The 23,423-nt window shown below is 40.6% G+C and overlaps 1 protein-coding gene across 1 annotated transcript in view; it reads right to left on the reverse strand.

Moving 5' to 3' along the window:
* The window catches only part of HMCN1 (hemicentin 1), a 206,988-nt gene that overhangs the window by 25,161 nt on the left and 158,404 nt on the right, over positions 1-23,423 (reverse strand). Inside the window, exons 59-88 of the mRNA XM_059822131.1 lie at positions 23,297-23,410; positions 22,962-23,164; positions 22,646-22,727; positions 22,385-22,516; positions 22,003-22,152; positions 19,978-20,137; positions 19,264-19,388; positions 17,572-17,755; positions 17,308-17,405; positions 16,631-16,909; positions 15,833-16,023; positions 14,577-14,658; positions 13,644-13,780; positions 10,442-10,583; positions 9,252-9,396; positions 8,232-8,359; positions 7,674-7,830; positions 7,374-7,495; positions 7,006-7,170; positions 6,641-6,748; positions 6,010-6,147; positions 5,735-5,869; positions 5,211-5,480; positions 4,663-4,853; positions 4,071-4,284; positions 3,365-3,499; positions 2,611-2,801; positions 1,807-1,888; positions 725-994; positions 24-194 (exon numbers count right to left, since the gene is read on the reverse strand). Of these exons, the coding sequence (XP_059678114.1) occupies positions 24-194; positions 725-994; positions 1,807-1,888; positions 2,611-2,801; positions 3,365-3,499; positions 4,071-4,284; positions 4,663-4,853; positions 5,211-5,480; positions 5,735-5,869; positions 6,010-6,147; positions 6,641-6,748; positions 7,006-7,170; positions 7,374-7,495; positions 7,674-7,830; positions 8,232-8,359; positions 9,252-9,396; positions 10,442-10,583; positions 13,644-13,780; positions 14,577-14,658; positions 15,833-16,023; positions 16,631-16,909; positions 17,308-17,405; positions 17,572-17,755; positions 19,264-19,388; positions 19,978-20,137; positions 22,003-22,152; positions 22,385-22,516; positions 22,646-22,727; positions 22,962-23,164; positions 23,297-23,410 (4,701 nt within the window). The remainder of the gene's footprint in view (positions 1-23; positions 195-724; positions 995-1,806; positions 1,889-2,610; positions 2,802-3,364; positions 3,500-4,070; positions 4,285-4,662; positions 4,854-5,210; positions 5,481-5,734; positions 5,870-6,009; positions 6,148-6,640; positions 6,749-7,005; positions 7,171-7,373; positions 7,496-7,673; positions 7,831-8,231; positions 8,360-9,251; positions 9,397-10,441; positions 10,584-13,643; positions 13,781-14,576; positions 14,659-15,832; positions 16,024-16,630; positions 16,910-17,307; positions 17,406-17,571; positions 17,756-19,263; positions 19,389-19,977; positions 20,138-22,002; positions 22,153-22,384; positions 22,517-22,645; positions 22,728-22,961; positions 23,165-23,296; positions 23,411-23,423) is intronic.

The following is a 23,423-nucleotide window of genomic DNA, read 5'->3' on the forward strand; positions in this document are numbered from 1 at the left end:
GTATCAATTCATTAAAGAAATACCTGGACATGGCTTGTGGTGGCAGCTGCGTACGTCTGTATCAGGCCCCTCACACCTCCTCCCACCATTTGCTGGAAGAGGGTTGTTGCACTGACGGACTCGCTCCTGAACACCTTGACCACAAGTCACGCTGCAAGCTCGCCATTCAAGCCAATCAGAAAATCCACCGTGCACTGCAAGGGTAAAAACGATGCTCTGTTTGTAACGCGCTTGCGCTTATAACTCTCTTAGATTGATACGGCAAAGTGGGAAATGCACTTCATAAGCCACCCTTGGAAATCCAACTCACTTCACGTCTTCATCACTGCAGAAATACCTTACTACAGTTGAGAGAATACTTCAGCTGCTCTGAAATAGTTATTGCTTACGCTCCTAAACGCTTTTCTTCAGAGCTACAATTAAGTTATGTGTTCTGAGGATGGGATCTAGTTCAAGATCCTTTCATTATTATTTATGTCTCTCACTCCTTCACACTCATCTGTCTCACACAGCTGGATAAGTACAATGGAACAAAATGTCATGAAACAGAAACCCGCTGACATCTCAGACTAGGCTTAACATACACCTAATGCGTATGTGGAAGAGAAGATAAAATATCTTATCCATATTTTATGGAGAAGATAAAATCTTGACCATATTTCATCTCAATTAATGCTGTAATCTCCCAGTTTGATAGTGACTGTCCCATATTTTGTGCACCTACCCTGAACAGTCAGTGGTACTCTAACAAGAACAGATCCCATTAGATTCCTCGCTACACACTCATATTCAGACGTATCTTCCTTCTGTGCTGCAACAATACGCAAGGAGCCATTAGACAGGACAGTGACTCTCTCATCGCTCACAACTGGATGACCTTGGCGGGACCATCTGATGGCTGGAGGAGGCTCTCCGTTTGCCTGGCAGTTCAGCATTGCTGTGGCACCCGCTTCAATAACTGTCTCTACAGGTTCAACAGTAATGACCGGAGGACCTGGAAGAGAAAGGTTTCTTTAGGCGATAGCACATAGCTACATTTTTTTCATTGTATTTAATATTAAAGGTCTGGTCTGAACGAGGGCAAAAAAAAAATCTTAAGTTAGTTTACTTTGACTAGAATTATTGTTGTTGATCTTCCGCTGTCAAAATATATGCAAGTTAAAATGACAATGATAGGTTATTTTTAATATGTAGCAATCCAAGAATCAAAGTTGGGATTGAGGTCTGACTGTATGAGCACACAGTCATCTTTATTGCTAAAATGTGTTGCTTTTCAGAAAACCTGCAGGGAGATGCTATTAATCATGTCCAGAGGCAACTGAGACATAAGTAACAGATCCATACTGCTTAAGGCGACAATAGAAAGGGGATGGTTCAGCAATTCTACCACTAGTGAAAAAATAATTCTAAAATATTATTTCTGCCAAAAATAAAATATTGTCAGTGAAAGCTGGGATTCAGGTCACGTAACTTTCTTAATTTAAAAGATAAGAGTCTAGCTTAGTCCACTTGTATAGACATCCTCTCTAGTCAACTAAGAGAAACAGGCCCTTTCGGAAGGTGATTCACCCCACTCTAAGCTGGTTTCTAAGATGAGGCTGAATCACCCTCTACATGCTTCTCTTCTTTGACCTCAATCACTACCTTAGACTAGACTCTTAAATACGAATGATGAAAGATGAGATGGATCTTAACCTACAGTGCAGTGCCCAACCTCCAGAACTTCAACGGGAGCTGCACACACCTATCCAAAGGTAAGTTATCGCTCCAATCAAGTGGCATTAAACTTATCACTTTGAGTCTTACTCTGAAGCGTTAGCGTCAGACTGCGTTCCACCACACCAGCATCATTGGTAGCCACGCACTTGTAGTCACCAGCATCTTCATTCTAAAGAAGAAAAAGCAAATAGTCGACAAGTATGTAACGAGGGTTTCCGTTCACAGTGCACCTCCTCTAAGTGAATTTTCTGCAACATAACGTGGCATGCCCTGGATCTTAAGAGGCACGCTCTTGATTCTAGAGTATCTCAACATTTTGTCCTTATTAACATTAAGCTGATATTGTGAATTATTTTTATTATTCCATTTTTTATTTCCTTTAACTCCTTAACGCTGATGATCAATTTTTTTTTTTTTTTTAACTGAAACAAACTCAAGGGAGCTATTGTTTTTAACCCTGTTTCAAAATTCAGACATGAGTTTATGGGGGGAAAAAAGAGGTCTTGCCATTCATATTAGGAATTTAGATGCTAAGAGATTTGCAGATGGAGAACAGAATTGCTTTTCAGCTGCCCCGACTTTGCAGAACCCAGGCCCTTTTAAGGTCAAAAGCAAAAGTTCCATTTAATTGGGCACAACCAGGATTTCACACACCAATGGTTAGTATGTAGATTCAGTCCTTCTGACAATTGAAGAGAACGATTGCCCCCTGGGGTTTTTTGTCACAATAATTTGAGTCTAATTCTAGTCTGAATTAAAACAACATTTGTTAAAGGTAAAAGCAAAAGTGGATTAAATGTCTAACCTCACTCTTTCAATACAATGTGATCTGGAATACATTTATTAATCAAGTACAATGCAGAAACACATCGTAACAGACCAGTGACTCACTACAGTGCCGTAGATAGCAAGAGAACCATTGTTAAGCTGTCGGATCCTGTTGCTAATCTGAACGCCAACTCCTTTTTTGCTCCACTGGATGGTTGGAGGTGGATCTCCTCTGACTTCACAATTCAGCATAGCGTTGCCACCCAAGGGCTCAATTCGGCTGGAGTGGTAATCCCCTTTGAAGACTGGAGGTTCTGAAAAAACAAGTGATGTCAGAGAAATAGCAGAGTCAAAATGAAATGCTCTTAATGAAACTGCTGGGAGGGATCATTCATCTCTGACTTTCTGAAGGGTGAATTTCAACCTGTGTCGATTTTTTTCGATTTAGCCATAGACAAGTTATCAAATAGTAGAGGTAACAGTTTTAAGCTGAAAGAAGGTAGATTTAGATCAGATATTAGGAAGAAATTCTTCACCGTGAGGGTGGTGGGACACTGGCACAGTCACCCAGAGAAGCTGTGGGTGCCCCATTCCTGGGAGTGTTCAGAGCCAGGTTGGACGGGGCTTTGAGCAACCTGGTCTAGTGGAAGGTGTCCCTGCCCACGGCAGGGGGTTGGAACTAGATGATCTTTAAGGTCCCTTCCAACCCAAACCATTCTATGAGTCTGTGGTTACACACCACCCTTGTCACATCATTACCTGAGCAGTAAGGCCCAGTTGAGTCCAAACCCTTCTATCATTCTGTGATTCTGCTATCAAAACAGATGGCTGCGCGAAACTGTCCAATAGTGACCACAGCTACTGTTATTTGACATACCTTTGACATACACAAACCCAATAGCTTTGATTGAGCCGACTGTGTTTTCTGCTGTGCATACGTAGGTACCAGAGTCATCTTTAGATACTCGTTCAATAACGAGTTCACTGTGTCCATTTACATCATCGTATTGTGCTGAAGGAGAACACACAGTAAAGGGTTAATTCAACGATTTTAAACGTATACATCTCAGTGACTGGTATGTCATAAGACTGTTTGAATTACGGTGCTATTCAGCAGCACAGCTCAATGGCACTGTGCCACTTCATTCCTGAGACACCTCAGAAACGCACAGAAAGGTCACTGCTATGGCATGTGCCCACATGCGTGTATTCGCTTAAGTTGTCCCTTAATTTCAAGCTTTGTGCATCTGCATTTTATGATCTGCTGAGGTTTTCTTCATATTTAAGAGAAATGGCATTAGTTGTTGGATGCTGAGTAAATATCAGATACTGAATGTTTTTAATGTGTCATATTATTGGCTACAGAAGAGGAAAAATGTCTCAATGATCTTCCTTACAGCTTTGTCTCAGAGGCAATTTAATTACACGATTGCATAATACTGAAGATACTCCTCACGCAATCGCTGCCTAACAAGTTTGTTCTCTCTAGATTTTTTTTCTTCCTTATCCAAAACTAACCGCAATGCTGTGGGGGGGAAAACAACTCTAGAGCGGAATGACCACCAAGACCCGGTGTCACCCACCTGGAATGATGTTATTGTTAAAGGTCCATGTTATTTTGGGTACAGGTATCCCAGTTGCTTTGCAAGTTAATCTGAGCTGTTCTCCTTTAGTCAAAGCTATATCTCCAGGAAGTTCAGTAAAAGCTGGAAGTACGTGAACTATCAGGGTGACAGTGTGTGTGTCTTCTCCGGCAGCATTGTTAGCAATACAGGTGTAACTGCCAGAATCTTCAGGCTGAAAGAAAGCACGTCGGAGAAATTTCAACTGTGATATATCCTACACCACACTACCACCCACTTGTAATGATAAAGAGAATCTCAAAAGGTTTGGAACAAGCATTCAGTAGAAATGCTCATCTGAACTCTTTTCACTGCCTCTAAATTTGAAAGATGACCTACACTCCTTTTTGCCCTTCCCGAGAATTTATCAACACAAATTTTTCACAGATATTTTACTCCTCAGTGGAAAATGAAACATTTATAAAGACTTTGGAACGTTAAGAACAAGAAAACAAAATAAAACAAAGACTAGTCCAGAAATGGGTGATGGAGAGAAGCAGGGTCTTACTACTGCCAAACCCATCACGTCATAGCTTAGATTTAGGGAGCTTACAACAACATTGTCCAAAATGAGGTCTCCATCTGGCACAGCCTGGTATTTTCCTACTATCTCTGTTAACAGCGTATTGTCCTTCTTCCAGTTTATTGTTGGTGTTGGAATCCCCTCAGCCACACAGGACAGAACAGCCTGGGAGTCTTCCGTGACTGTGTACTGCGCCTCCGAACTGCGAATCTTGGGTGGAACTGTGAGAAGGTTTATTAAAAAGATTTACTTCTATGTCTTATCCAAGCACTGCTGTAACAGCATACAATACTGGACTGAAGAAATCATTGCCTGGACCTTCTGTATTGTTTCTTGTCTCCATCAGTGACCACTATTAAGCACGCCAGAGAAATGTGTGAAATACTTGTAAATACAAACCGAGTTAAGGGAATGTAATGTGCTTCCTAAATTCAAGCAACTGGCTGATACTACAACCCAATAAAACTCACCCGTTACGTAGCACAACTTCCCTGACCTTCTCCCTTACATCCTAGCTGCTTGCCCTCCGTAGGTTCATGCTGCAATAATGCACATTGTTTCCGTACAGTCCCACTTACTGTGCACAGTGAGCTCCATGCCAGAACTGCTGGACCCTGCCAGGTTTGCTGCTATGCACGTGTAACGGCCAGCGTCGCCAGGCTCTACAAACACAATCTGCAGCGCACCAGTGCTAAGAATTCTTCTTCTGAGGGACTCCGTTATTTGCTGTCCATCTTTATGCCAGCTGATCTCGGGCCCAGGGTAGCCTTCAGCCTCACACTGCAGAGTGACAGATTGATCAACAGGAACAACGTATTCCTTGAGGTGGGACTTGATAAGAGGAGGAACTGAAAAAGCAACAAGAAAATTTTAAAAAGAATTATACGTTGTAAGAAGCATGGAATGCTTCAGCTCTTAGTGAAAATAATCCTAAAGTAGACAGACCACTAAAGAGAATAAACCTCCTGGGCTCTATTCAGTGTCAAATCAGATAGGAAAGCATTAGGTCCATTCGTGTTGCTCAAAATTGGGTTTTGACTAACAGAGCGCACAGATTTCTTGTCTGTAAATCACTACAACAAGAGTTTAAAAGATGATTTACCTTGAACTTTCAGTTTGATCTTCCCCAGAGCAGTGCCAGCTGGATTTTGAGCAACACACATGTAAGAGCCAGCATCTTCAACAGCTGATTTTGCAATCTGTAAACTACCACTGGGAAGAACCATATAACTGTTGCCTAAAACAAATATAAGCAAAGTATGACACTTTTTTGTTTTGTTTTGTGTTCCTTATATCCAAGTTTGAATATTCAGAAAAGAGAAAGTAAGTTTCTGAGTTACAGCAAGTAGGCTGGAGTTACAGGCTCTAAGAGGATACCTGTTGTGATTATATTGATGCCCTCCTTTTGCCATGTTATTATGGGTCGAGGTGTACCCGTCGCTTCACATGGTAGTAGAATGGGATTGTTCACAATGACATCCAGCACCCCTGGCTGAGTTTGGATAACTGGTGGTTCTGTGGAATGCAAGAAAAAGGGAAATGCAATAGGTTTAACCTTCAAGGCTAGAAAATACGGATGATATTAAAATCGCATAACCTGAGGGTCTGAGGAGGCTGAATTAGCAATGGCCGTGTTCTGCCATCCTTATGAAGAGCTCAGTGGAAGCGCTCTGAAATATAACAACATGCTCAGCATGAGTATGGGTATAGAATATGGCTTTACTTCACGCAATTTGCCATCACAGCTACATGTTAACTTACCAAAAAGCAAAGAAACAAAAATCTTTCAATAGAGCAGCATGGACTGGGGGGGCTTTATCCAAGGTATCAGAGTTGTAACATGCAGAGTTACTGACTCTGTGAATAATCAGTGTGTCCACAAGACAATTCAGCTGAGCAAGACGCTACTTGTGATGGTCAACTCCGGCCTCACCGTTACTCTGCAGCATACGTACGTATTAAATGGGCAACGCTGACTGACAGAATGCACGCCAGCTTCCCGTCTTACCCTGAACGTGAAGAGTGGCGTGTCTGTGAGCTGAGCCAGCTGCGTTCCGGGCCACACAGGTATACCGTCCCGCGTGCGCTAACTGAGCGGCAGCTATTTCAACAGCACCTGCAGCAGAGAGAGAGCGCGTTACAGCACACAGCAGTATCCTGTATTCTCTTACAGCATCCATCTTAAGAGGCCTATATTTTTATTCTAAGAAGTTGGAGAGGGCTTGTTTGCATTTATTTAATTAATTACTTCTAGGTGTGCACAATTGCACCCTTTCACTGATTTTCTGCAGCTGACCTCCAGTCAGGCACAGTACCTGAAGAGAGAACCTTTTCACTGATTTTCTGCAGCTGACCTCCAGTCAGGCACAGTACCTGAAGAGAGAATTCTGTAGCCATCTCCTCTGGGAAGCAACTTTTTCCCATTTTTTGTCCAATGAACCGAGGGGACAGGAACCCCTGAGGCAGTGCAGGAAATTACTACTGGAGACAGCGTTGTCACCAAGAGGTCTGTGGCTTCATCTGCTATGGATGGGGGCACTAAAAAATAAAAAGCAGTATAAAGGTTGCTTGCCCATTTTCATTTTCATAGCACCTTGGAAATAACTTCTCTTTCTTGGGAATACCAGAGACTTACGGATATCAGTATCATAAAAGAATGATGTAAAAATGTTATCTCAACATTGGAATGCCCCAAAGAAATTCTGGGTGCCATAGATGTGTAATAGCAATATCCCCTCTACCTTGAACAGTGAGCTCAACTGCTCTTTGATCTTCTCCTGCCTCATTTGACACAGAGCACTCATAGACAGCAGTGTCATCCACAGTGGGAGAAATGATTACTAAGGAACCTGAAGACAGAAGTCTGAACAAAGAAAAGAGAAGAAAGTAAAAGCCATTGAAATACTTCTTTTCTTTTCAGGTAATCAGACCACTGAATTTGCTGGCTATACAAGATTACATTTAAGCACGGCTAGATTTTTAAAGTGCCAAAATCATCCCTGAAAACTTTAAACCCACGGGGAAAGGAAACCATCTCTCACCTGTATGTATTCTGGTTCTGGTCAACACTAAGCAGATGCCCATTCTTTTTCCAGCTAATTGCTGGTCTGGGAATTCCAGTGGTTTCACAGGGCAAAGTGGTCTGCACATTTACAGTAACTGTAATATTCGTATGTCCAGGAGCAATAGTTGGAGGAACTAAGGACAAACAAAGCCTAATTATTCAGAATAATTATATATACATGCACACACGCCCCCTTCATACCTATAGATATAGAGCTGAACTGCCTCAACACATGTACTTGATTTTTATAAAGAGTAACTTGACAGTAGTAAACTTACTAAACATATAGCATGGAATGTGTCAAGTCTTTCTAGTTCCAGTGCAAAGGAATAAATATTTTCTCTTCCTGAACACTTGGGTTGTATTCCTAAGGCTGTAAATTTCTTCCCCCCATTTGTTTGTTTGGTTTTTTTTAAACCAGAGCAACTAAAGAGGAGCTAAACTTAAAATTGGATCTGGCAGAACAAGAAAAATGATATAACTGGACTTCAGACTTGTAAAAACACATATATCTATCTAAACCCAAAACTTTTACCAAGAACCTGCAGATCAATTCGTTTGCGTTCAGTGCCAGCTGTGTTGGTTGCCATACACACGTATCTTCCCGTGTCAGTAACACGCGCTGAGTGGATGTGTAGAGATCCATCCTCTAACATGGAATATCTGAAACAAAGCCAGGTATTTTTTTTCTACTATCCAATCAACAGAACCATAGGCTATCCTGGTAGTGCAGAAGGAACAGATGACTCAGGGTACACAAAAAATAGCCTAAACACGTCGTGTCTTAATTGGGGCACAGAGTTTTCTCATTTATTGCACTTATTCTGACTTCACTCTTTCTCAGCACATCCATTTTCCAGAGAAATTATGAAATCTAGCTGACATAGTGATTCCACATAAATGATGACAGATTTGCAGAAAATATCCAAAAGCCCTTTTTTATGGTTTCTCATTTAACCTTAAAAAACCCTAATTAATGCTTTTACATTTTCTTTTTTCTTTGAAATAAGTGAATTCTTCAGCACTTGCTCAGTTCGAGAAAATGCCAAACTATTTCCCCTTAAAACAATCAGAAGATAGAAACCATTCACTATAATAAAAGTTGATACTAGAACGTATATAGAAAGTTTTATATGTTAGGAACTACATAGTACACTCAAGTAGCTTTTGGTCTGCATGAAATCGCTTGGCTTCATCCCAAAACTCCATATATATAAAAAAAATAAAAAGATCTTTCATGTTTACTGTTCAAAATCCTTAATATCAAAAGAATTACTACATTTGGTTGTCAAAGGAGTTTTTTGTCCTTCTTAACAATAAAAGCATGAAACCATTGGTACTGCTATGAAAAGATGTTTGTAGAACAACTTTCTATTACTGTTTCTATCACAGTGTTTTCCACATTTGGGTCTATTCAAGATGATAGTTCAAATATTAGTTCTGATCCGTGAAAAAAACCCTAATGTACAAGTCACAGATGTCTAATTAAGCTTTCTGCAATTAATACATCCTTGAAAACCAATGAAGAATATTTATGCTGACTTCTGGACAATACCTTGTATTGTTTCCAGTAAAAATAGCCCCATCCTTCCTCCACGTAATTCTTGGCGTTGGTACACCTTCCGCAACACACTCCAGAACAGCAGAAGCATTTATATGCACAACAGTAGTCTGAGGACTACTTTGGATTGTAGGAGCCACTGTAAAGGGAAAAGTGCTGATACCGTAAGGAAAAAACTTTACACTGCAATGATTGCAACCAAACACATGAAAACACAGACGCAGGAACAGGTACAGGAATGACTGCAAGGACAGAAACAAGTTTCTTACCATTTGGTGTAGTGCACGATAATTGCCATGATGCAGTAGGGAATGAAAAAGAGAGTTTGTCTGAAATGCACTGTAAAGATCATCTTTGCAAGTTACTGCAAAGGTTATCATATAGCTAAAAGAGTAAAAGAGTTCAGCGTATTTAATTCAGCAAAATAATGCTGTGGTGATCATAAATTAAGAAGAAAAAAGAATTTTAATTGGACCAGTAAGGACAGTGAGTGGGGGGGCACAGTGTAATGCAGGTACATACGACTGGGTTGTGAACAGAATAGAAATAGGAAAAAAGTTTCCTACCATCGCCCGAGCGTGAGAATAAAGCAGTTTCTCATCAGACTAGAGGTGAGACAATAAATAGGTTTAAAATGAAACTCAGGCCTGTGGTAACGCAGGACAGCTATCGAGATGCATAGGGCCCTTCAAGCCCTATCTCCCTACTATCTCCTCCTTACAGGGGCAGAGAAGCCGCTACAGTTTTCAGGTAACTTGCCAAACTGGTGGCCAAGCCAGCTGTGAAGCCTAGCACCCTCAGGTGCCAGTCAAATGCTTTTAAGAATTTCTCTAAATTTGTCCAAGAGCATTTCTCAGTGCTGGATCTGGGCGTTCACTCTGGGTGTATCCTGACTCCGTATCAGCACGATGGGTAGATGCACAGCACCCTCCACTAGCAGAAAGCAGAGACAGATGGAGAGGGAGCCCTGGTCAGTCCCCAACAGGTCTTTTAGTGTGGGGGCAACTGTGGACTCAGATGGTGGCACACAAGAGGTAATGCACATGGTCCCACAGTTCAGACACAGCCTAAGTGGCCAACACTTGGCTCGAGAAAGACTACTAATGCTTCTTTCTTGCCGTTTGAACTGCTGCAGAAGGACCACGCAAAGATCAAAATGCACAAGATGGCATCCATGATTTTACCATGTACTGTCAGCACGAACTCCCTGGTCATTTCTCCTGCGATATTACTCGCCACACATGTATAGCTTGCTGTATCGCTGAGGTCAGCATTATTGATCTGCAGGTATCGCCCATTGGATAGGATTCGAACTCGAGGAGTTCCCTAAGGGGAAAGAGAGAGAGTTTGACAAATTTAACTTTACCATTGTTCTCTTTATGAAGACAGAACATTCTTCCGTGGCGGAGTAAAAAATGCCATGAAAGAAGGCCAAAGATAAACCAGGGACTGAATTAATTGCTGGCTCAACTTTGTTTACGTCCATGACGATAATAGGGTAAACAAAGTTTTAAAAAATTATCATTGCTTAATGGTTCTCCCTTGAGACCCCTACTTGGACTTGTGCCTGAATAAGACAGTTTTTGTGGGTTACATAGCCAAAGGGCCTTCGAGTTTTTATGGTAAGGGACAGCTAATAGCATACAATGAACTTATTTATTTTTTTGAAAATCCATCCACACCACAGGCAGAAGAAATACAAGTTTCTCTACACTGTCCTTCAAACATCACAGTCTTGATCAGGTGGGAGCCAGCATAAACTTAGCCTACTAAGTTTACTAGCCAGCATTTCTGAACGTGAGGATCTGCTCAGCTCTGCAATGACTCCAGAGCACCTGCTAGGAAGCCATTCGAAGTCAGCTTTTTTACCACAACCAGTCTGGATCAGATCTGCACGGATGACTGACAGTAATATCAACTACAAATGTTCAAAAACCTGACTGGATAAAAACAGTAGAAAAAGAAGAGAAACTCAAATTTTTCCAGTATGTGCTACCCACGCTCTGGACAAAATTGAAAGCTGACATTCCCATCTGCTCTTTTGGCTGGAAGATCTGAGCATAGTAACTACAACAGATAGGTGAAACTCTTCTGGTTCTGCACTTCTCTGCATGAGTACCCTAGTACGCAGGTCTCACGCTAGGCACCAATTCAGCAAGTCTACCAACGCAGAATAAAGAGCAGCACTGGAGCCTCACAGGTGAAATGATTCACCACTGGAGTGGATTATAGACAGTCAGATTTTGGGTAATAACTGGTATTTCCTGTTGAGTACACAGCCTATGCCATGGTTTCTAAACACAGAAGCATATAGATGACAAAATCCTTATGGTCTACTCAAGGTATGCCAGAAAACCCATCTTTGAAAAACAGAGAAATTCAGCAATTCTTTTAGCGTGTAAATAAAGCGACATTAGGTCAAGACGCTCCTACCTACTTTTCTTAACTCTCAATGTGCATTTCCGAATCAATGAAGAGTGCAAGGACTCCAAAGCTGCTAGAGGCTAGATCTTTCTACAGTTCTGCTACCAAAAACGGTGGTGCTGCACAACTACAACATCAAGCATACAGAGGTCTAGAGTAGACCTCAAAATCTGCACAGTGGAAGACACCAAAACCAGGAGGAATGACACCCTCCACCACAAGGCTGTTTCACAAAAAGCAGCGGTGATTTAAATTGAAATAACACGGCAACCTGAAAACTTGACTTTCTCCAATCCTCTCTTGTCACCGTGAAACCTCAATTTTTCCAAGATAAGGAGGATGATATGCCACAGAGCACCTCACTTTCCACTCCCAAGGACAGCTGTTCCCTGGCTGCTCAGGCTATTACATTTCTTTGAGGGTGAGAAAGCAACCAGGCATTCAGGAGGACACTAATGTTTTCCTGCTACCTGGAGTATATATTTATATAAGCTAAGCTGAAGAATGAAAAGGATGGTAGGGAACAGAATAAACCTAAGTCTGCTACTTACAGTACAGGTGACAAACAAAGAGTGCCGTGTCTGAACTGAATTTATAACTTACATTTCGTGCCGGAGGAGAATTAACTCTAGAGATTGAAATTCCCTACTCTACTCTAAATCAAAAGGCAGGGGACTGACCAACCGAGATGCCTCAGTCCTCACATACTGACATGAATTCATGAGGCAAGAGGAGACAAAAAGTTAATTCACAGGTTATCAGCTGACTACATATGTCTATCATAGTCTTCCTCTATTGCTTTGTTTTCTGGTGAATATTTGGACCAGTGGCTTCTTTTCACGGTTTATTTTCGTTAAGTACGGCTTTTAAAACACAAGCTTTCCAAGGAAGACTGAGGCAAAAAGTATTCACATACTTAACTTCCATGCCTTGTTCAACTTTGCTTTCATTAAAAAAAAAAAAAAAAAAAATCCCTACCCAGTTAAAGAATTAACCATTCAGAAGAAGAGTGTTTCTGTTAAACTTGTTTCTAGCTGGTTCTTGTGCTATATTCAAGGTAACACTCCCTAGCAGCACTTAGCAAGACATCATCGCCCACCAAATTCTTACTTTTTCCACTAATATTTCATTCTTCTAAATTTACAAGAGAAAGAGTCTGAGGAATGGCATGTCAGAAGGAAAGCAAATAAGCAGAACTTCGGGTGAAGACTACAGATGGACTACAGTTAAGGGAGACACAATTCATAAGCTGAATTTGTTTCCTCTTTATTAATGAATGAAGAACAAATGAGGGAAAATTATCGATTAAGTTCAATTAAGAACTGAACTTAAATTGTTCAATTGGAAAGCAAAGCACCTGGATTCGGAGTGATCCCAAGCAAGAGGATGAGAAGTAAAAAAATCTTTCTGTATAAATCAACCTCATCTTGCTAACTGTCTCTCAACCCGCAAAGACTCGATGCCTTAACATGACACTACACGGAATTCTGAGTGAAAAAGATGCATTTGATACAAAACTGCGGTGATTAGCAACCCATTTTCTTTTTTTCCAACGTTAAGAATTTTAATTCCTTTCTAAATGCTACTAGAATATGAGGATGCATAATATACCCAAAGGAAACATATAGTGTAGTCTTTTCTCAGCTACCTTTCCCGGGAAGCCATTCAGGAGTATACCGAAGGCTTCTAGCATTGTTCAGAGGATCCAGGAGGAGCAAGGGATCCCCCTAAAGGAAAAAAGAACAAGTAACAGCGGGATGGCCACTTCACATGCTTGCTAGCTTCAGGTACTCATTTAGGACTAACTGTATTTGTACTGGGGCTACTCAGCTTCTCTCAAATTCAAGGCACCGTAACTTGGACTGCACTGAAGGGGCAAGTAAGCAGAATAAGAAACCTCAAGCACTGTGTGTAAAAAATAAAGGGAGCAAAAGACTAGTACAAATAACGTAACCACTATACCTCTAAAAGTTCTCCATTTTTAAGCCATGAGATTGTCGGAGGCGGCACAGCATCTGACTTGCATTCCAGTATAACTTGTCTGTTCTGCAACACGGTGAGGTCCTGCGGACCACTGGTACCAGCAATGTTAGGAGGAACTGTTACAAAAATTAACAAAAACACAAACGTTACACGCATGAGCTACCATTAAAAGAATTCATAGAAAATTTCCAATTTATTTCTTAAGTTTAAAATAAATGCAAAGCTACAGTATCATCAATCGGTTCTACTTTTCAATACCTGTGTTAAATATATCACATTTGTACTGGTGAACTTGTTTCTTAAGTCAAACACTGGAAAGAACTGTGATAGGAATTAATTTAAAGTCCATTCTCAGTGAGAGCACCAGCATTTAAGCCAGACGGGGCAGAGATCACCAACGTTCCATAAACTGTTCATCAACAAACATGGGAGCTATAATCTTCAAGAAGAAACCCGAGGCATATTGTAGAACTGCAGAAGTCCCGTTTATACTTCCTTTACTGTCATTACATTTTATGTATTCATTTCTAAATACGTTTCTTACCTTTTTCTACTGAGAAACTAAGATAATAGGTATTAGTATACTTCACATCCTTTTTCAGTAAGCACAATAGACTCAATCCAACTAAATACTGATATCGATAACCTTCCTAGGTATTCAAAATACAAGACTTGGAACTGTACCAGAAATCAGTTGCATCAGGTCGAACTTTCCCTTTTAATCGTGTATCACGTTCAGAATAGTTACCCTTATTCAGAAATGTTAATTCTGATCATATGGTGTAATATCATTTTCTCAAAACACGTACTAGTTCTTCTTTAGTAATACGTAACTTGTTAAATGAGATACTGATACCTACTTTAGTAGTTTACGGTTTGAAGGAAGAATTTTTTTTCCTGAATTAAACTTACCATGCACTCTTACTAAATATTCCTTATCATCATCTCCTGCTGGGCTAGATGCCAAACACGTGTATCTTCCTGTGTCCTCCACCTAGAACCACATGACCAACATCAGCACAAACCTCAGAATATGGGAACAATTCAGAAAAACTGTGAAATGCAAACGTTGACAACAACATGTAACAGGCAGCACTTAACGCAAACACAATAGATAAGGAATGCCTGAAAATGAATTAATAAAGTTTTTGAAAACTTCTTTATTTTACCATGGTGGGCTTGTACAGAGATGGCTGTAAAACGTACAGAGACCCCATAAAATCTCTCTGGATAATGTGTCTCCAGCAAGAACCCTTCTCTTTGTGATGCTCTCTGCATCGGGTCATCAATAAAGACGGAACTGGCTATAGGTATCCATCTAAGCAAGGGTCAGTTCTGTGTCCTAAGGAAATCTTTTTGTGCACGCATCCTCATTAATACCTTTATGCTTTCTCCTTCCTGTCAACTCTTCATTGTGAAGACAAGAAGTGTTTGCTCTACAAACGAAACGAGCAGCGATCAGATCCCGAGCCCTGTCCCGCTTCTGTTTGGTGAACTTCAGCCTGGCTGTCCATAGCTGAACACAGCCTTAGTTTATTGGTGCAGGTTTGTAAAGGTTATTTTTCCCTGGACTCTTTTGTTGTTCAAATTCATCTGAAAGTCTTTCTATTGTCTTTATTTATTTGTTCTTAACTTGCACACAGATGACTGCAAATGCAGTTTTTCTCTGTAATCTATGGCTTATACACGTGAGAAGCAAATGGGTATTAGGAAAATCCGAGCCAATGGAAAGAGAAGAAAGATTGAGGAGGAATTATAAAACACGAAAGAAAAGCAAGAGATAGTAATAAGAGTCAAACAGGCGGGAAATGAACAAGAACAGATTACAAATAGGCTAAAACCAGAAATAAACCCAGAAAAAGACAGGAGTCCCTAGCATTGATTGTTCTGCTTTGTATCAATAAATACCAATAAATAAAAAAATGGCAGAAATCTGACATGAACTTGAAGTAATAATGCTCAGAAGAGGCAGAGGTGCTCGGGCACTCTCAAGCCCTAATACTAGTTCTCGCTCTGTATGGGAAAATACATTCTCCAACCACAAATGCAGGTGGATGATTTTATAGAGGCTTTTTAGGACATCTCTTAGGATGGTTCTAATAGCAGGCAGTTCCGCACACTCCTCTAGGGTTTGCAAAACTGAGTCTATTTGGAAACAAGTACTCTACCTGAGCACTGGTTATTCGAAGGACTTCTCTTAGGACGTGAACATTATCATTCTGCAGAAGCGGGCGCCCATCCTTCATCCATGAGATTTTGGGGACTGGAATGCCAGAAGAGACGCAGAGAAGTTCCAGAGGGTTGTTAATGACGACAGAGAGCTCTTCTGGTTGATCTGAACCATTGATGTGAGGCGGCTCTGCGGAAGGAAAAACACTCGAGTTCTTTATTGACTCAAAAAGCCTATAAAACCTGATACACAGCCTTGTAGGTAGAGTTCGTACAGTTAGTCTGCGTTAGTATTATTTCTGGCTGTGCCACGAACTGACTGAGCATCTCACGTAATTTCCATCTGCCTCTGTCTACTAATTTGCAAATTTTATGAGTTGGAATTACTAGTTCGAAAATGTTTTCATAATCCCAGGTAAAATATATTACACAATATCAGTGAAGACTTTTATTAGCCCTATAGCTGTTGTCCCTTCAGCTATGCCTTCAGCTGTGCTGTCATCCTGTCAAGCTGAGTTTCTACTAACCAAAGTTATTCATTTAAATCCAACTACTTTGTAGGTTAGTTTACTATTAATAATAGCATATTTCAGTACTCCTGAAATGTTGGGGAAAAATATGTACTATATTACACATTCACACGTCTTTAGGTCTCTTCCATTTCCTTATTTCTCTTACTTATCACAGAAGATTTTTCTTGAAAATACTCCTTATCCCTAGAGATTTTTTAATTGTTGTCCTGAGTAGATACTCATTTACTGCTCGCATTGTTGTTCAACTGAAAGGTTAACACTTACCCAGCACTTTTAGGGAAAAGTGCTTGCTGATATCTCCAGCTTCATTGGATGCTACACAAGTGTATTTTCCTGTGTCACCAATCTCTGCTTTTACAAAATGAAGGATCATTCCTTGGTTACTTGACGTCAGGTGAGCTCCGAGGCTTAAAGGATGTCCATTTTTAAACCAGGACATAGTGGGGGCAGGAGTGCCATCAGTAAGACACTTCATCGAAGCCGAACTGCCTTTTACTACAGTCACATCCTCTGTTCCTCCAGCGTTATCCAAGCTTGGCGGTACTGCCGAGACACAAAGATCTGATTCGTACAGAGTACAACCCAGATGTTAATTCTGAATATAAAAAAGTTGGAATGCAGCTCCCCTTTTTGCATTTCCCCCCTTACATTCACATTTAGCACATGTGTTAAAATTCACGTAGAAATTATATATTATTATTCTTTCTAAAAAAACCTGCGACACATTATGGGTGCCAATTCAAGTAAGGACTCTCCTAGGGTTAAAACACTTTCCGTTAAAAAAAAAACGCATTGAAAAGTTAATGTTGGCCTAATGACTACCTACATAAGATATACTTGTGACTACCTGCAACTTCGCGTTGTGAGAATGAAAACTGAATACTAGGTTTAAGATATTAAGAAATAATATTCTTTACATAAAGCATTTCAGAGAAACTCACCAAAAACTTGAAGGTTGTAATGTTTGTTGTCCACTCCAGCCCTGTTAGATGCTACACAAGTGTACACACCAGTATCAGATATCTGCACTCGGGCAAGTCTAAAGAGAAAATCATTTTAAGCAAGCTATAAATGGAATACATTACCTTTATTATGGCATGCTTTGGATCAAGTTTTATTCTTGCTTCCAAAAACACTAGCAGAACTATGCTGACATAGCGAAAGAGCACAGAAAACTCAGCTAGTTAAAACAGATGAAAACCAACCTGAGAACTTGCCCAGCTGACAGCAACCTGATTTGGGAGGAGACAGACAGAGGAAGGCCATTCTTTAGCCAGTTTATCTGTGGTGGTGGGGTTCCAGTAGCAGTACATTCAATATTTAGGGAGGTGTCCAAAAGGGCTGTGAGGTCCTCTGGTTCATCTTTATTATTGGCTATTGTTGGAGGAACTACATTTTGTAAATGTTGAAAAGGAAGATATTAAAACTGGCTCTTAAAATCATTCCACATGTGTTACCTTGCAGGAAATCCTGCACCTAATGCCCTATAGGCAATTCAATGAGAAGATCCCCATTTTTTTTAAACAGTAACTCCTCTAACAATAATATTGAGCACTAATAAACAATCCATTTACATATTTAAAATCAGATGCACTTTAGAATGATAGTAGAATGATCTCTTTGATCTGTCAGGCTGTGGCAAACACGAGGGAGCTCAGAGCCTGAAGCTCATGGGGAGAGAATGACAACGCAGGAAGGAGCAAGTGGTCAGGTCTTAGAGGGGATGGGCTGAACCGCTTAAGGGCCAGGTGGGACTTGGCAGTTTGCTGCTACTCAAACTTACCTACTTAAATAAATCTTAAATCAAGTGAAAGGTAGAATCATGAAAGACGAAAGTTAGTTTAATTCTAGACGTATATGCTGACTTAATTTTTAAATACAGAAAATTTCAAAATGCCTAGTTAAGTATTCTAAACTGCTTTTTGGGCTTTTTGGTTTGATACATTAGTTTGAAAGCCTTGGTCTTCGGGGCAAGAGGGGACTCACTATACAAAGAAGGCCCAGCCACACGCAGCTCCAAGCTCTGGCTGACTCAAGATCCCATCAGGCACCAGGACAGTTGCATAGATAAGACCATTTAAGTTGGTTATTGCATGAACCTCAACCCATACAGATTGACCAAAAGAGTCTCTACTGTTATGTAGTGCCATTCTGCCCCCAAAAGATCTGATGTGGTCATTCAGTATTGTTATTTATTACAGCAAAGGTCATCTTTTGCTACTCTGCTCATATTCCAATTGATACTGAGTCTCTGTATAACTGGGACAGACACTTACACCACGGTGAAATGCTGCCTCTGCGGAATTCTTCACTCTTTCACACTAGTCACTGTACTTCCTGAACACATTTTTCACCAATTAAAATGTCCACTCTCTACACCGCTAAAGAAAAGTTACGCTCACTATCTTCTGTATGTCAAATCATGCAAGAGAAGAATTTCATCCAAAACTCTGTCATTTGTCTTTTAAACTCTAGGGACCTTTAACTATTAGTTCCATACTATACTATTCTGATTTTAACTGATGTACTTTGATTGGAATTAGTGAAGATAAACTAATACAACAGAAAAGCAGTATCAGAGTAAATCAGCCCCAAGAGCATCTTTCTCTACAAGGGAAAAAAAAAAATCACCGCAAGCAGAATTCCTCTATTATGAAATACACCAAAGGAATTAATTTCTGTTTATCCCAAAACACATTTACCAGCGATTTCAATCATTTTGTCATTGACAGAACATCCTGTGTAATATACTGTGATATCCACAGTACATGAAATTGGAAACACATGCATGTAGTACTACCCTGAAAACAGGCATTCATTTTTTGGCCCTCTCTTGGGAGTGCTTACAAAGATAGGATTATGGACCAGATTTCAGTTTCACATCTGTGAAAACTCACCATAAACTTTCAAGTTGAAAATTCGATCTTCCTCTCCTGCAGGATTAGTAGCCACACAAGTGTATTTTCCTGTATCGGAAGTGAGAGCTCTGAAAATGTTTAATGTGCTGCCATCTGGAGTTACTCTACAAGGAAGGTCATAAAACACAGTGAGTTTGTTTATGTATTCCTGTGACCTGGCAAATAAACAGTCAGTTTTGTGTATTTAAATCAACTACCTCTATCTTCTTGGGAATTCGGCGAGACAACCATCGTTTTTTGCGAAGTATTATTATTAGACATAGGCTAGGAAGCTTTTCCTAGAGATGTCCTGTTTAACCTTGTATTAGGATTCAATTCCAACCAGGCTTTTGAAGAACGCATGATGAAAAGTATCAAGAGTAAAATGTTTCCATGTCTCAGATCTTTCCCCTCCAAAGAAACTTAACGGAACTTATTGCTCTTAACAAACTTTAATGAACCTGATGAACTTTAATGGAACTTATTAACTGAGAAAGAAATAGATATCATATACTTATCTCTGTACAAAAAAATAAAATAAAATAAAAAAAAAATCAAAGTAGTAACAAAGTATACTAGATTATAGAAGCTGAAGAGGAAGATGTTCTTAACCTGGCTAAGCTAAGACTCAGACCCTCTTTACACTCCCTCAGGCCCTTCTGAGGTGTAAAATTATACAAGAAGAGAATGCAGCGTCTGCTTATTTTTGCTTGCCTTATTCTCTGTAAATCGTCACTGGCAACAGTTTTTCCATCTTTAAGCCACTGCATAACAGGCGTAGGCACTCCATTGGCATTGCAGACAAGCTGGATGCTTTCTCCCAGGAGGACGCTGGCCTCACTAGGCATTTCAGAGCCGACAATATTAGGAGGAACTGGAAATTCGTGATGGAGGGGAGAGAAGATTCATCAGCAAGAAGCATAATCTAAGCTCTAAAAAGTTACACTGCAGTAGTTCATTGAGTACTAGCATTTATTGCAGTACCTCCACCCAAATCTAGTTTAGAAAGTACATGATTATTTTGTTTCTAGAGGGGGTTCAGCAAAGATACATTCAAAGCCACTTTAATCATTCCTTAAAACAGCTAATTTATAAAATTATAAAAAACATGTATCTACCATTATATTTAATATCTACAGTTATCTACTCAAACAATGCTAATGTGTACAATAATATTATGACAAAATCCCATTTCATTAAACATCACAATGCACTGTACAATTATACGCCTCTAACTCTTGAGCATGTGCTTACTGCACACTCAAAGGCTCTATTGCATCAAGACCATCATATTCCTGTTAACAGACACACACACACTCCATCCTAACCAGTAGCCATTTTTAGCCTGTTCTCCTAAGGAGCAAGGGTGACAGTCCCACTATCCGTCAAGTCAAGGGCGACGGAGCTGGTGAGGGGTCTGGAGCACAAGTCTGATGAGGAGCGGCTGAGGGAGCTGGGGTTGTTCAGTCTGGAGAAGAGGAGGCTGAGGGGAGACCTCATCGCTCTCTACAACTACCTGAAAGGGGGTTGTGGTGAGGTGGGTGTTGGTCTCTTCTCCCAAGTGACAAGCGACAGGACAAGAGGAAACAGCCTCAAGTTGCCCCAGGGGAGGTTCAGGCTGGATACTAAGAAAGATTTGTTTCCAGAGAGAGTGGTGAAGCACTGGAAGAGGCTGCCCAGGGAGGTGGTGGAGTCACCATCCCTGGAGGTGTTCAAGGAACGTGTGGACGTGGCACTGTGGGACATGGTTTAGTGGGCATGGTGGGGTTGGGGTGATGGTTGGACTTGATGATCTTACAGGTCTTTTCCAACCTTAATGATTCTGTGATTCTGTTAAGACTGTCAGTCCCACTAGTAAGTTTTGAGCATTTCAAGCAATTTCAGTCACATTTGATCAAACAAGCAGCTTGACATACAATTCCTAAACTTGGGGAAAAACTGGCAGGCAGGGACACACGCACAAAACCAGCACTCCCGACGAACGATTGCTACAACGAACAGTTCCTAGTTCTGTTTGGCCTGCTGACGGCTAGCTGCCACACACGGGTGTGCCAGCACACTCAGCTCCCGGCTGATGCTGCCTCTTATTCCTCAACCAGCAACTGCCAGCATGGGAAGGGACGATGGCAGAAAGCCGGAGATGCTATACAACACGCATGTTACTGGACACGGGAGGGAACTAGCACAATTAATGGGGACGAATCATTAGGAACAGAAGAAAACATAGATAGCTGCAGCGTAAGGGTGACGTGCAGCAAGGCAGGAGACAATTCCATAACAAATAAGGGTTTCTCATTTGAGCAGGGAAAAAAAACAATTAATAAGGAAATTCTGCCAGTATTTCTTTCCTATCTCCTCCTATTTGCTAGGGCAAAAAAGGCAACAGGTATCACTGCTTCTGAATCCGTATGTGTGTGGTGCTCCACACTCAAGCAACCAACGAAGCTTCAGTGTTGAGCAAGAGGAAGGATGTGATCAGAGCAAGCACGCACAGCCTGCCCGATTGCTTTCAAGTCCTCCTACAGTCAGAGGTTAAGAATATTCTTCTTCATGCAAATTTCTGACTAACAGTATATAATCCTCTAACCATTTCCCCGTCCCTGGTTGCAGATGATAGAAATAATGGTCCAAATTCTCCACTTTTCTATATGTTTAAGTTATCTCAGTCTCTCTAGTACAGACAGTGTCATACTCAAGCAATTATCGACCACTTCTGCTCACTGCAATCTCATGCCTTACCTTGGATAGAAAGCACATAACTTTTCTGAGCTTTTCCCTCTATATTTGAGGCAATACACATGTAGGTCCCACTGTCTAGAAGCTGAGAGCGAGCGATCTGAAGCTTGCTTCCACCAGATAAAATATGAACTTCAAGAGAATCAGAGTTTTCTGAAAATATGTAAACAAGAAGTCATTCCAAACCGGGCCACAGAGAGCAAACGCTCATCTTGAGAAATTTTTTCATCAAAATTTCAAAACAAAACAAAACAAAGATTCCAATCAGTTAACGTAAGAGTCTGTCTACAGACAGATGAAGAAGAAACAAAAAATAGACAGCAAATAGGACAGTGGTGCCCCAAAGGGGGAAAAAAGAGCAGAAAAGAGAGCGAGAGAACGTTACCTATTGGTTTTCCATTCTTAAGCCACGCTAATGTTGGTGGAGGAATTCCCGTAGCATCACACACAAAGGTAACAGGATTACTGATAGTTTCATTGACCAACTCTTGCTCAGGGCCTTCGATAATTGGTGGCACTATAAATTGAATGGAAGCAGTAAGAATGGTTTGGTTACCAAATATTTTTGTAAACTGATTTTGAATTGTCTACTCTACAATGTCTATGGTATTATAAAACTACTGCAGATAATGCAGAGTATGCTCACCATAAACATTAAGATGGAAATTTTTATCATCTCGCCCTGCAATATTTATGGCTTTGCACACATATTGGCCCGTGTCAGAAACCTAAAACAAAAATAAATTAAAAAAACCTTATTATGGAGTCTTATTTCAATCCTACAGTTTAGAGATAGTAACAGCCTTTGCCTCTAGCAACTCAAGGTCCTTTTCACAGAATGAAAGGCCTCCAGCAAATAAATCTCCTACACACAGCTAGCAGAATACACCAAGAAAGAGCAAAATAATTGCTTAACAGTAGCAGAGTAGTGGCAGATGCAGCATCCCACAAGCCTGGCCTACCTCTGCACCCTTGATTTGTAACGTTTGCCCAGCTGCTAAGATCTCCACGTTTGCAGACTCTGAAATTATGCGCCTGTTCTTGTACCAGGTGATGACTGGTGGTGGGATAGCATTGGATTCACACTCTAACATCACCGGGGTGCCCACTCTCACGTTCAGCACTGTCACGGAGGTTCCACTATGGTCTTTGATGCTTGGGGGCACTGTAGAAGAAGGTCAGAGTTATTTCTGCCTTTGTTTTGTGAGAAGGCAGAAAACAACCTCATAAAAATAAATACAAAATACTGCATTTTCAAAGCAATAGATATTATTTCAGAAAATAGTAAAAAACAAACCAAGAACAGTTAGGAAACTCTTCTTCTGACTTTCCCCAGCTTGGTTTCTGGCAATACAAGTATATTCACCATCATCTGGTAGTTTGGCTCGGGGAATCTGCAGAGTACGAGCTCCTGAAGTAAAAAG

This window comes from Gavia stellata, chromosome 10 (genome assembly GCF_030936135.1).
Source record: "Gavia stellata isolate bGavSte3 chromosome 10, bGavSte3.hap2, whole genome shotgun sequence".
Taxonomy (NCBI): Eukaryota; Metazoa; Chordata; class Aves; order Gaviiformes; family Gaviidae; genus Gavia; species Gavia stellata.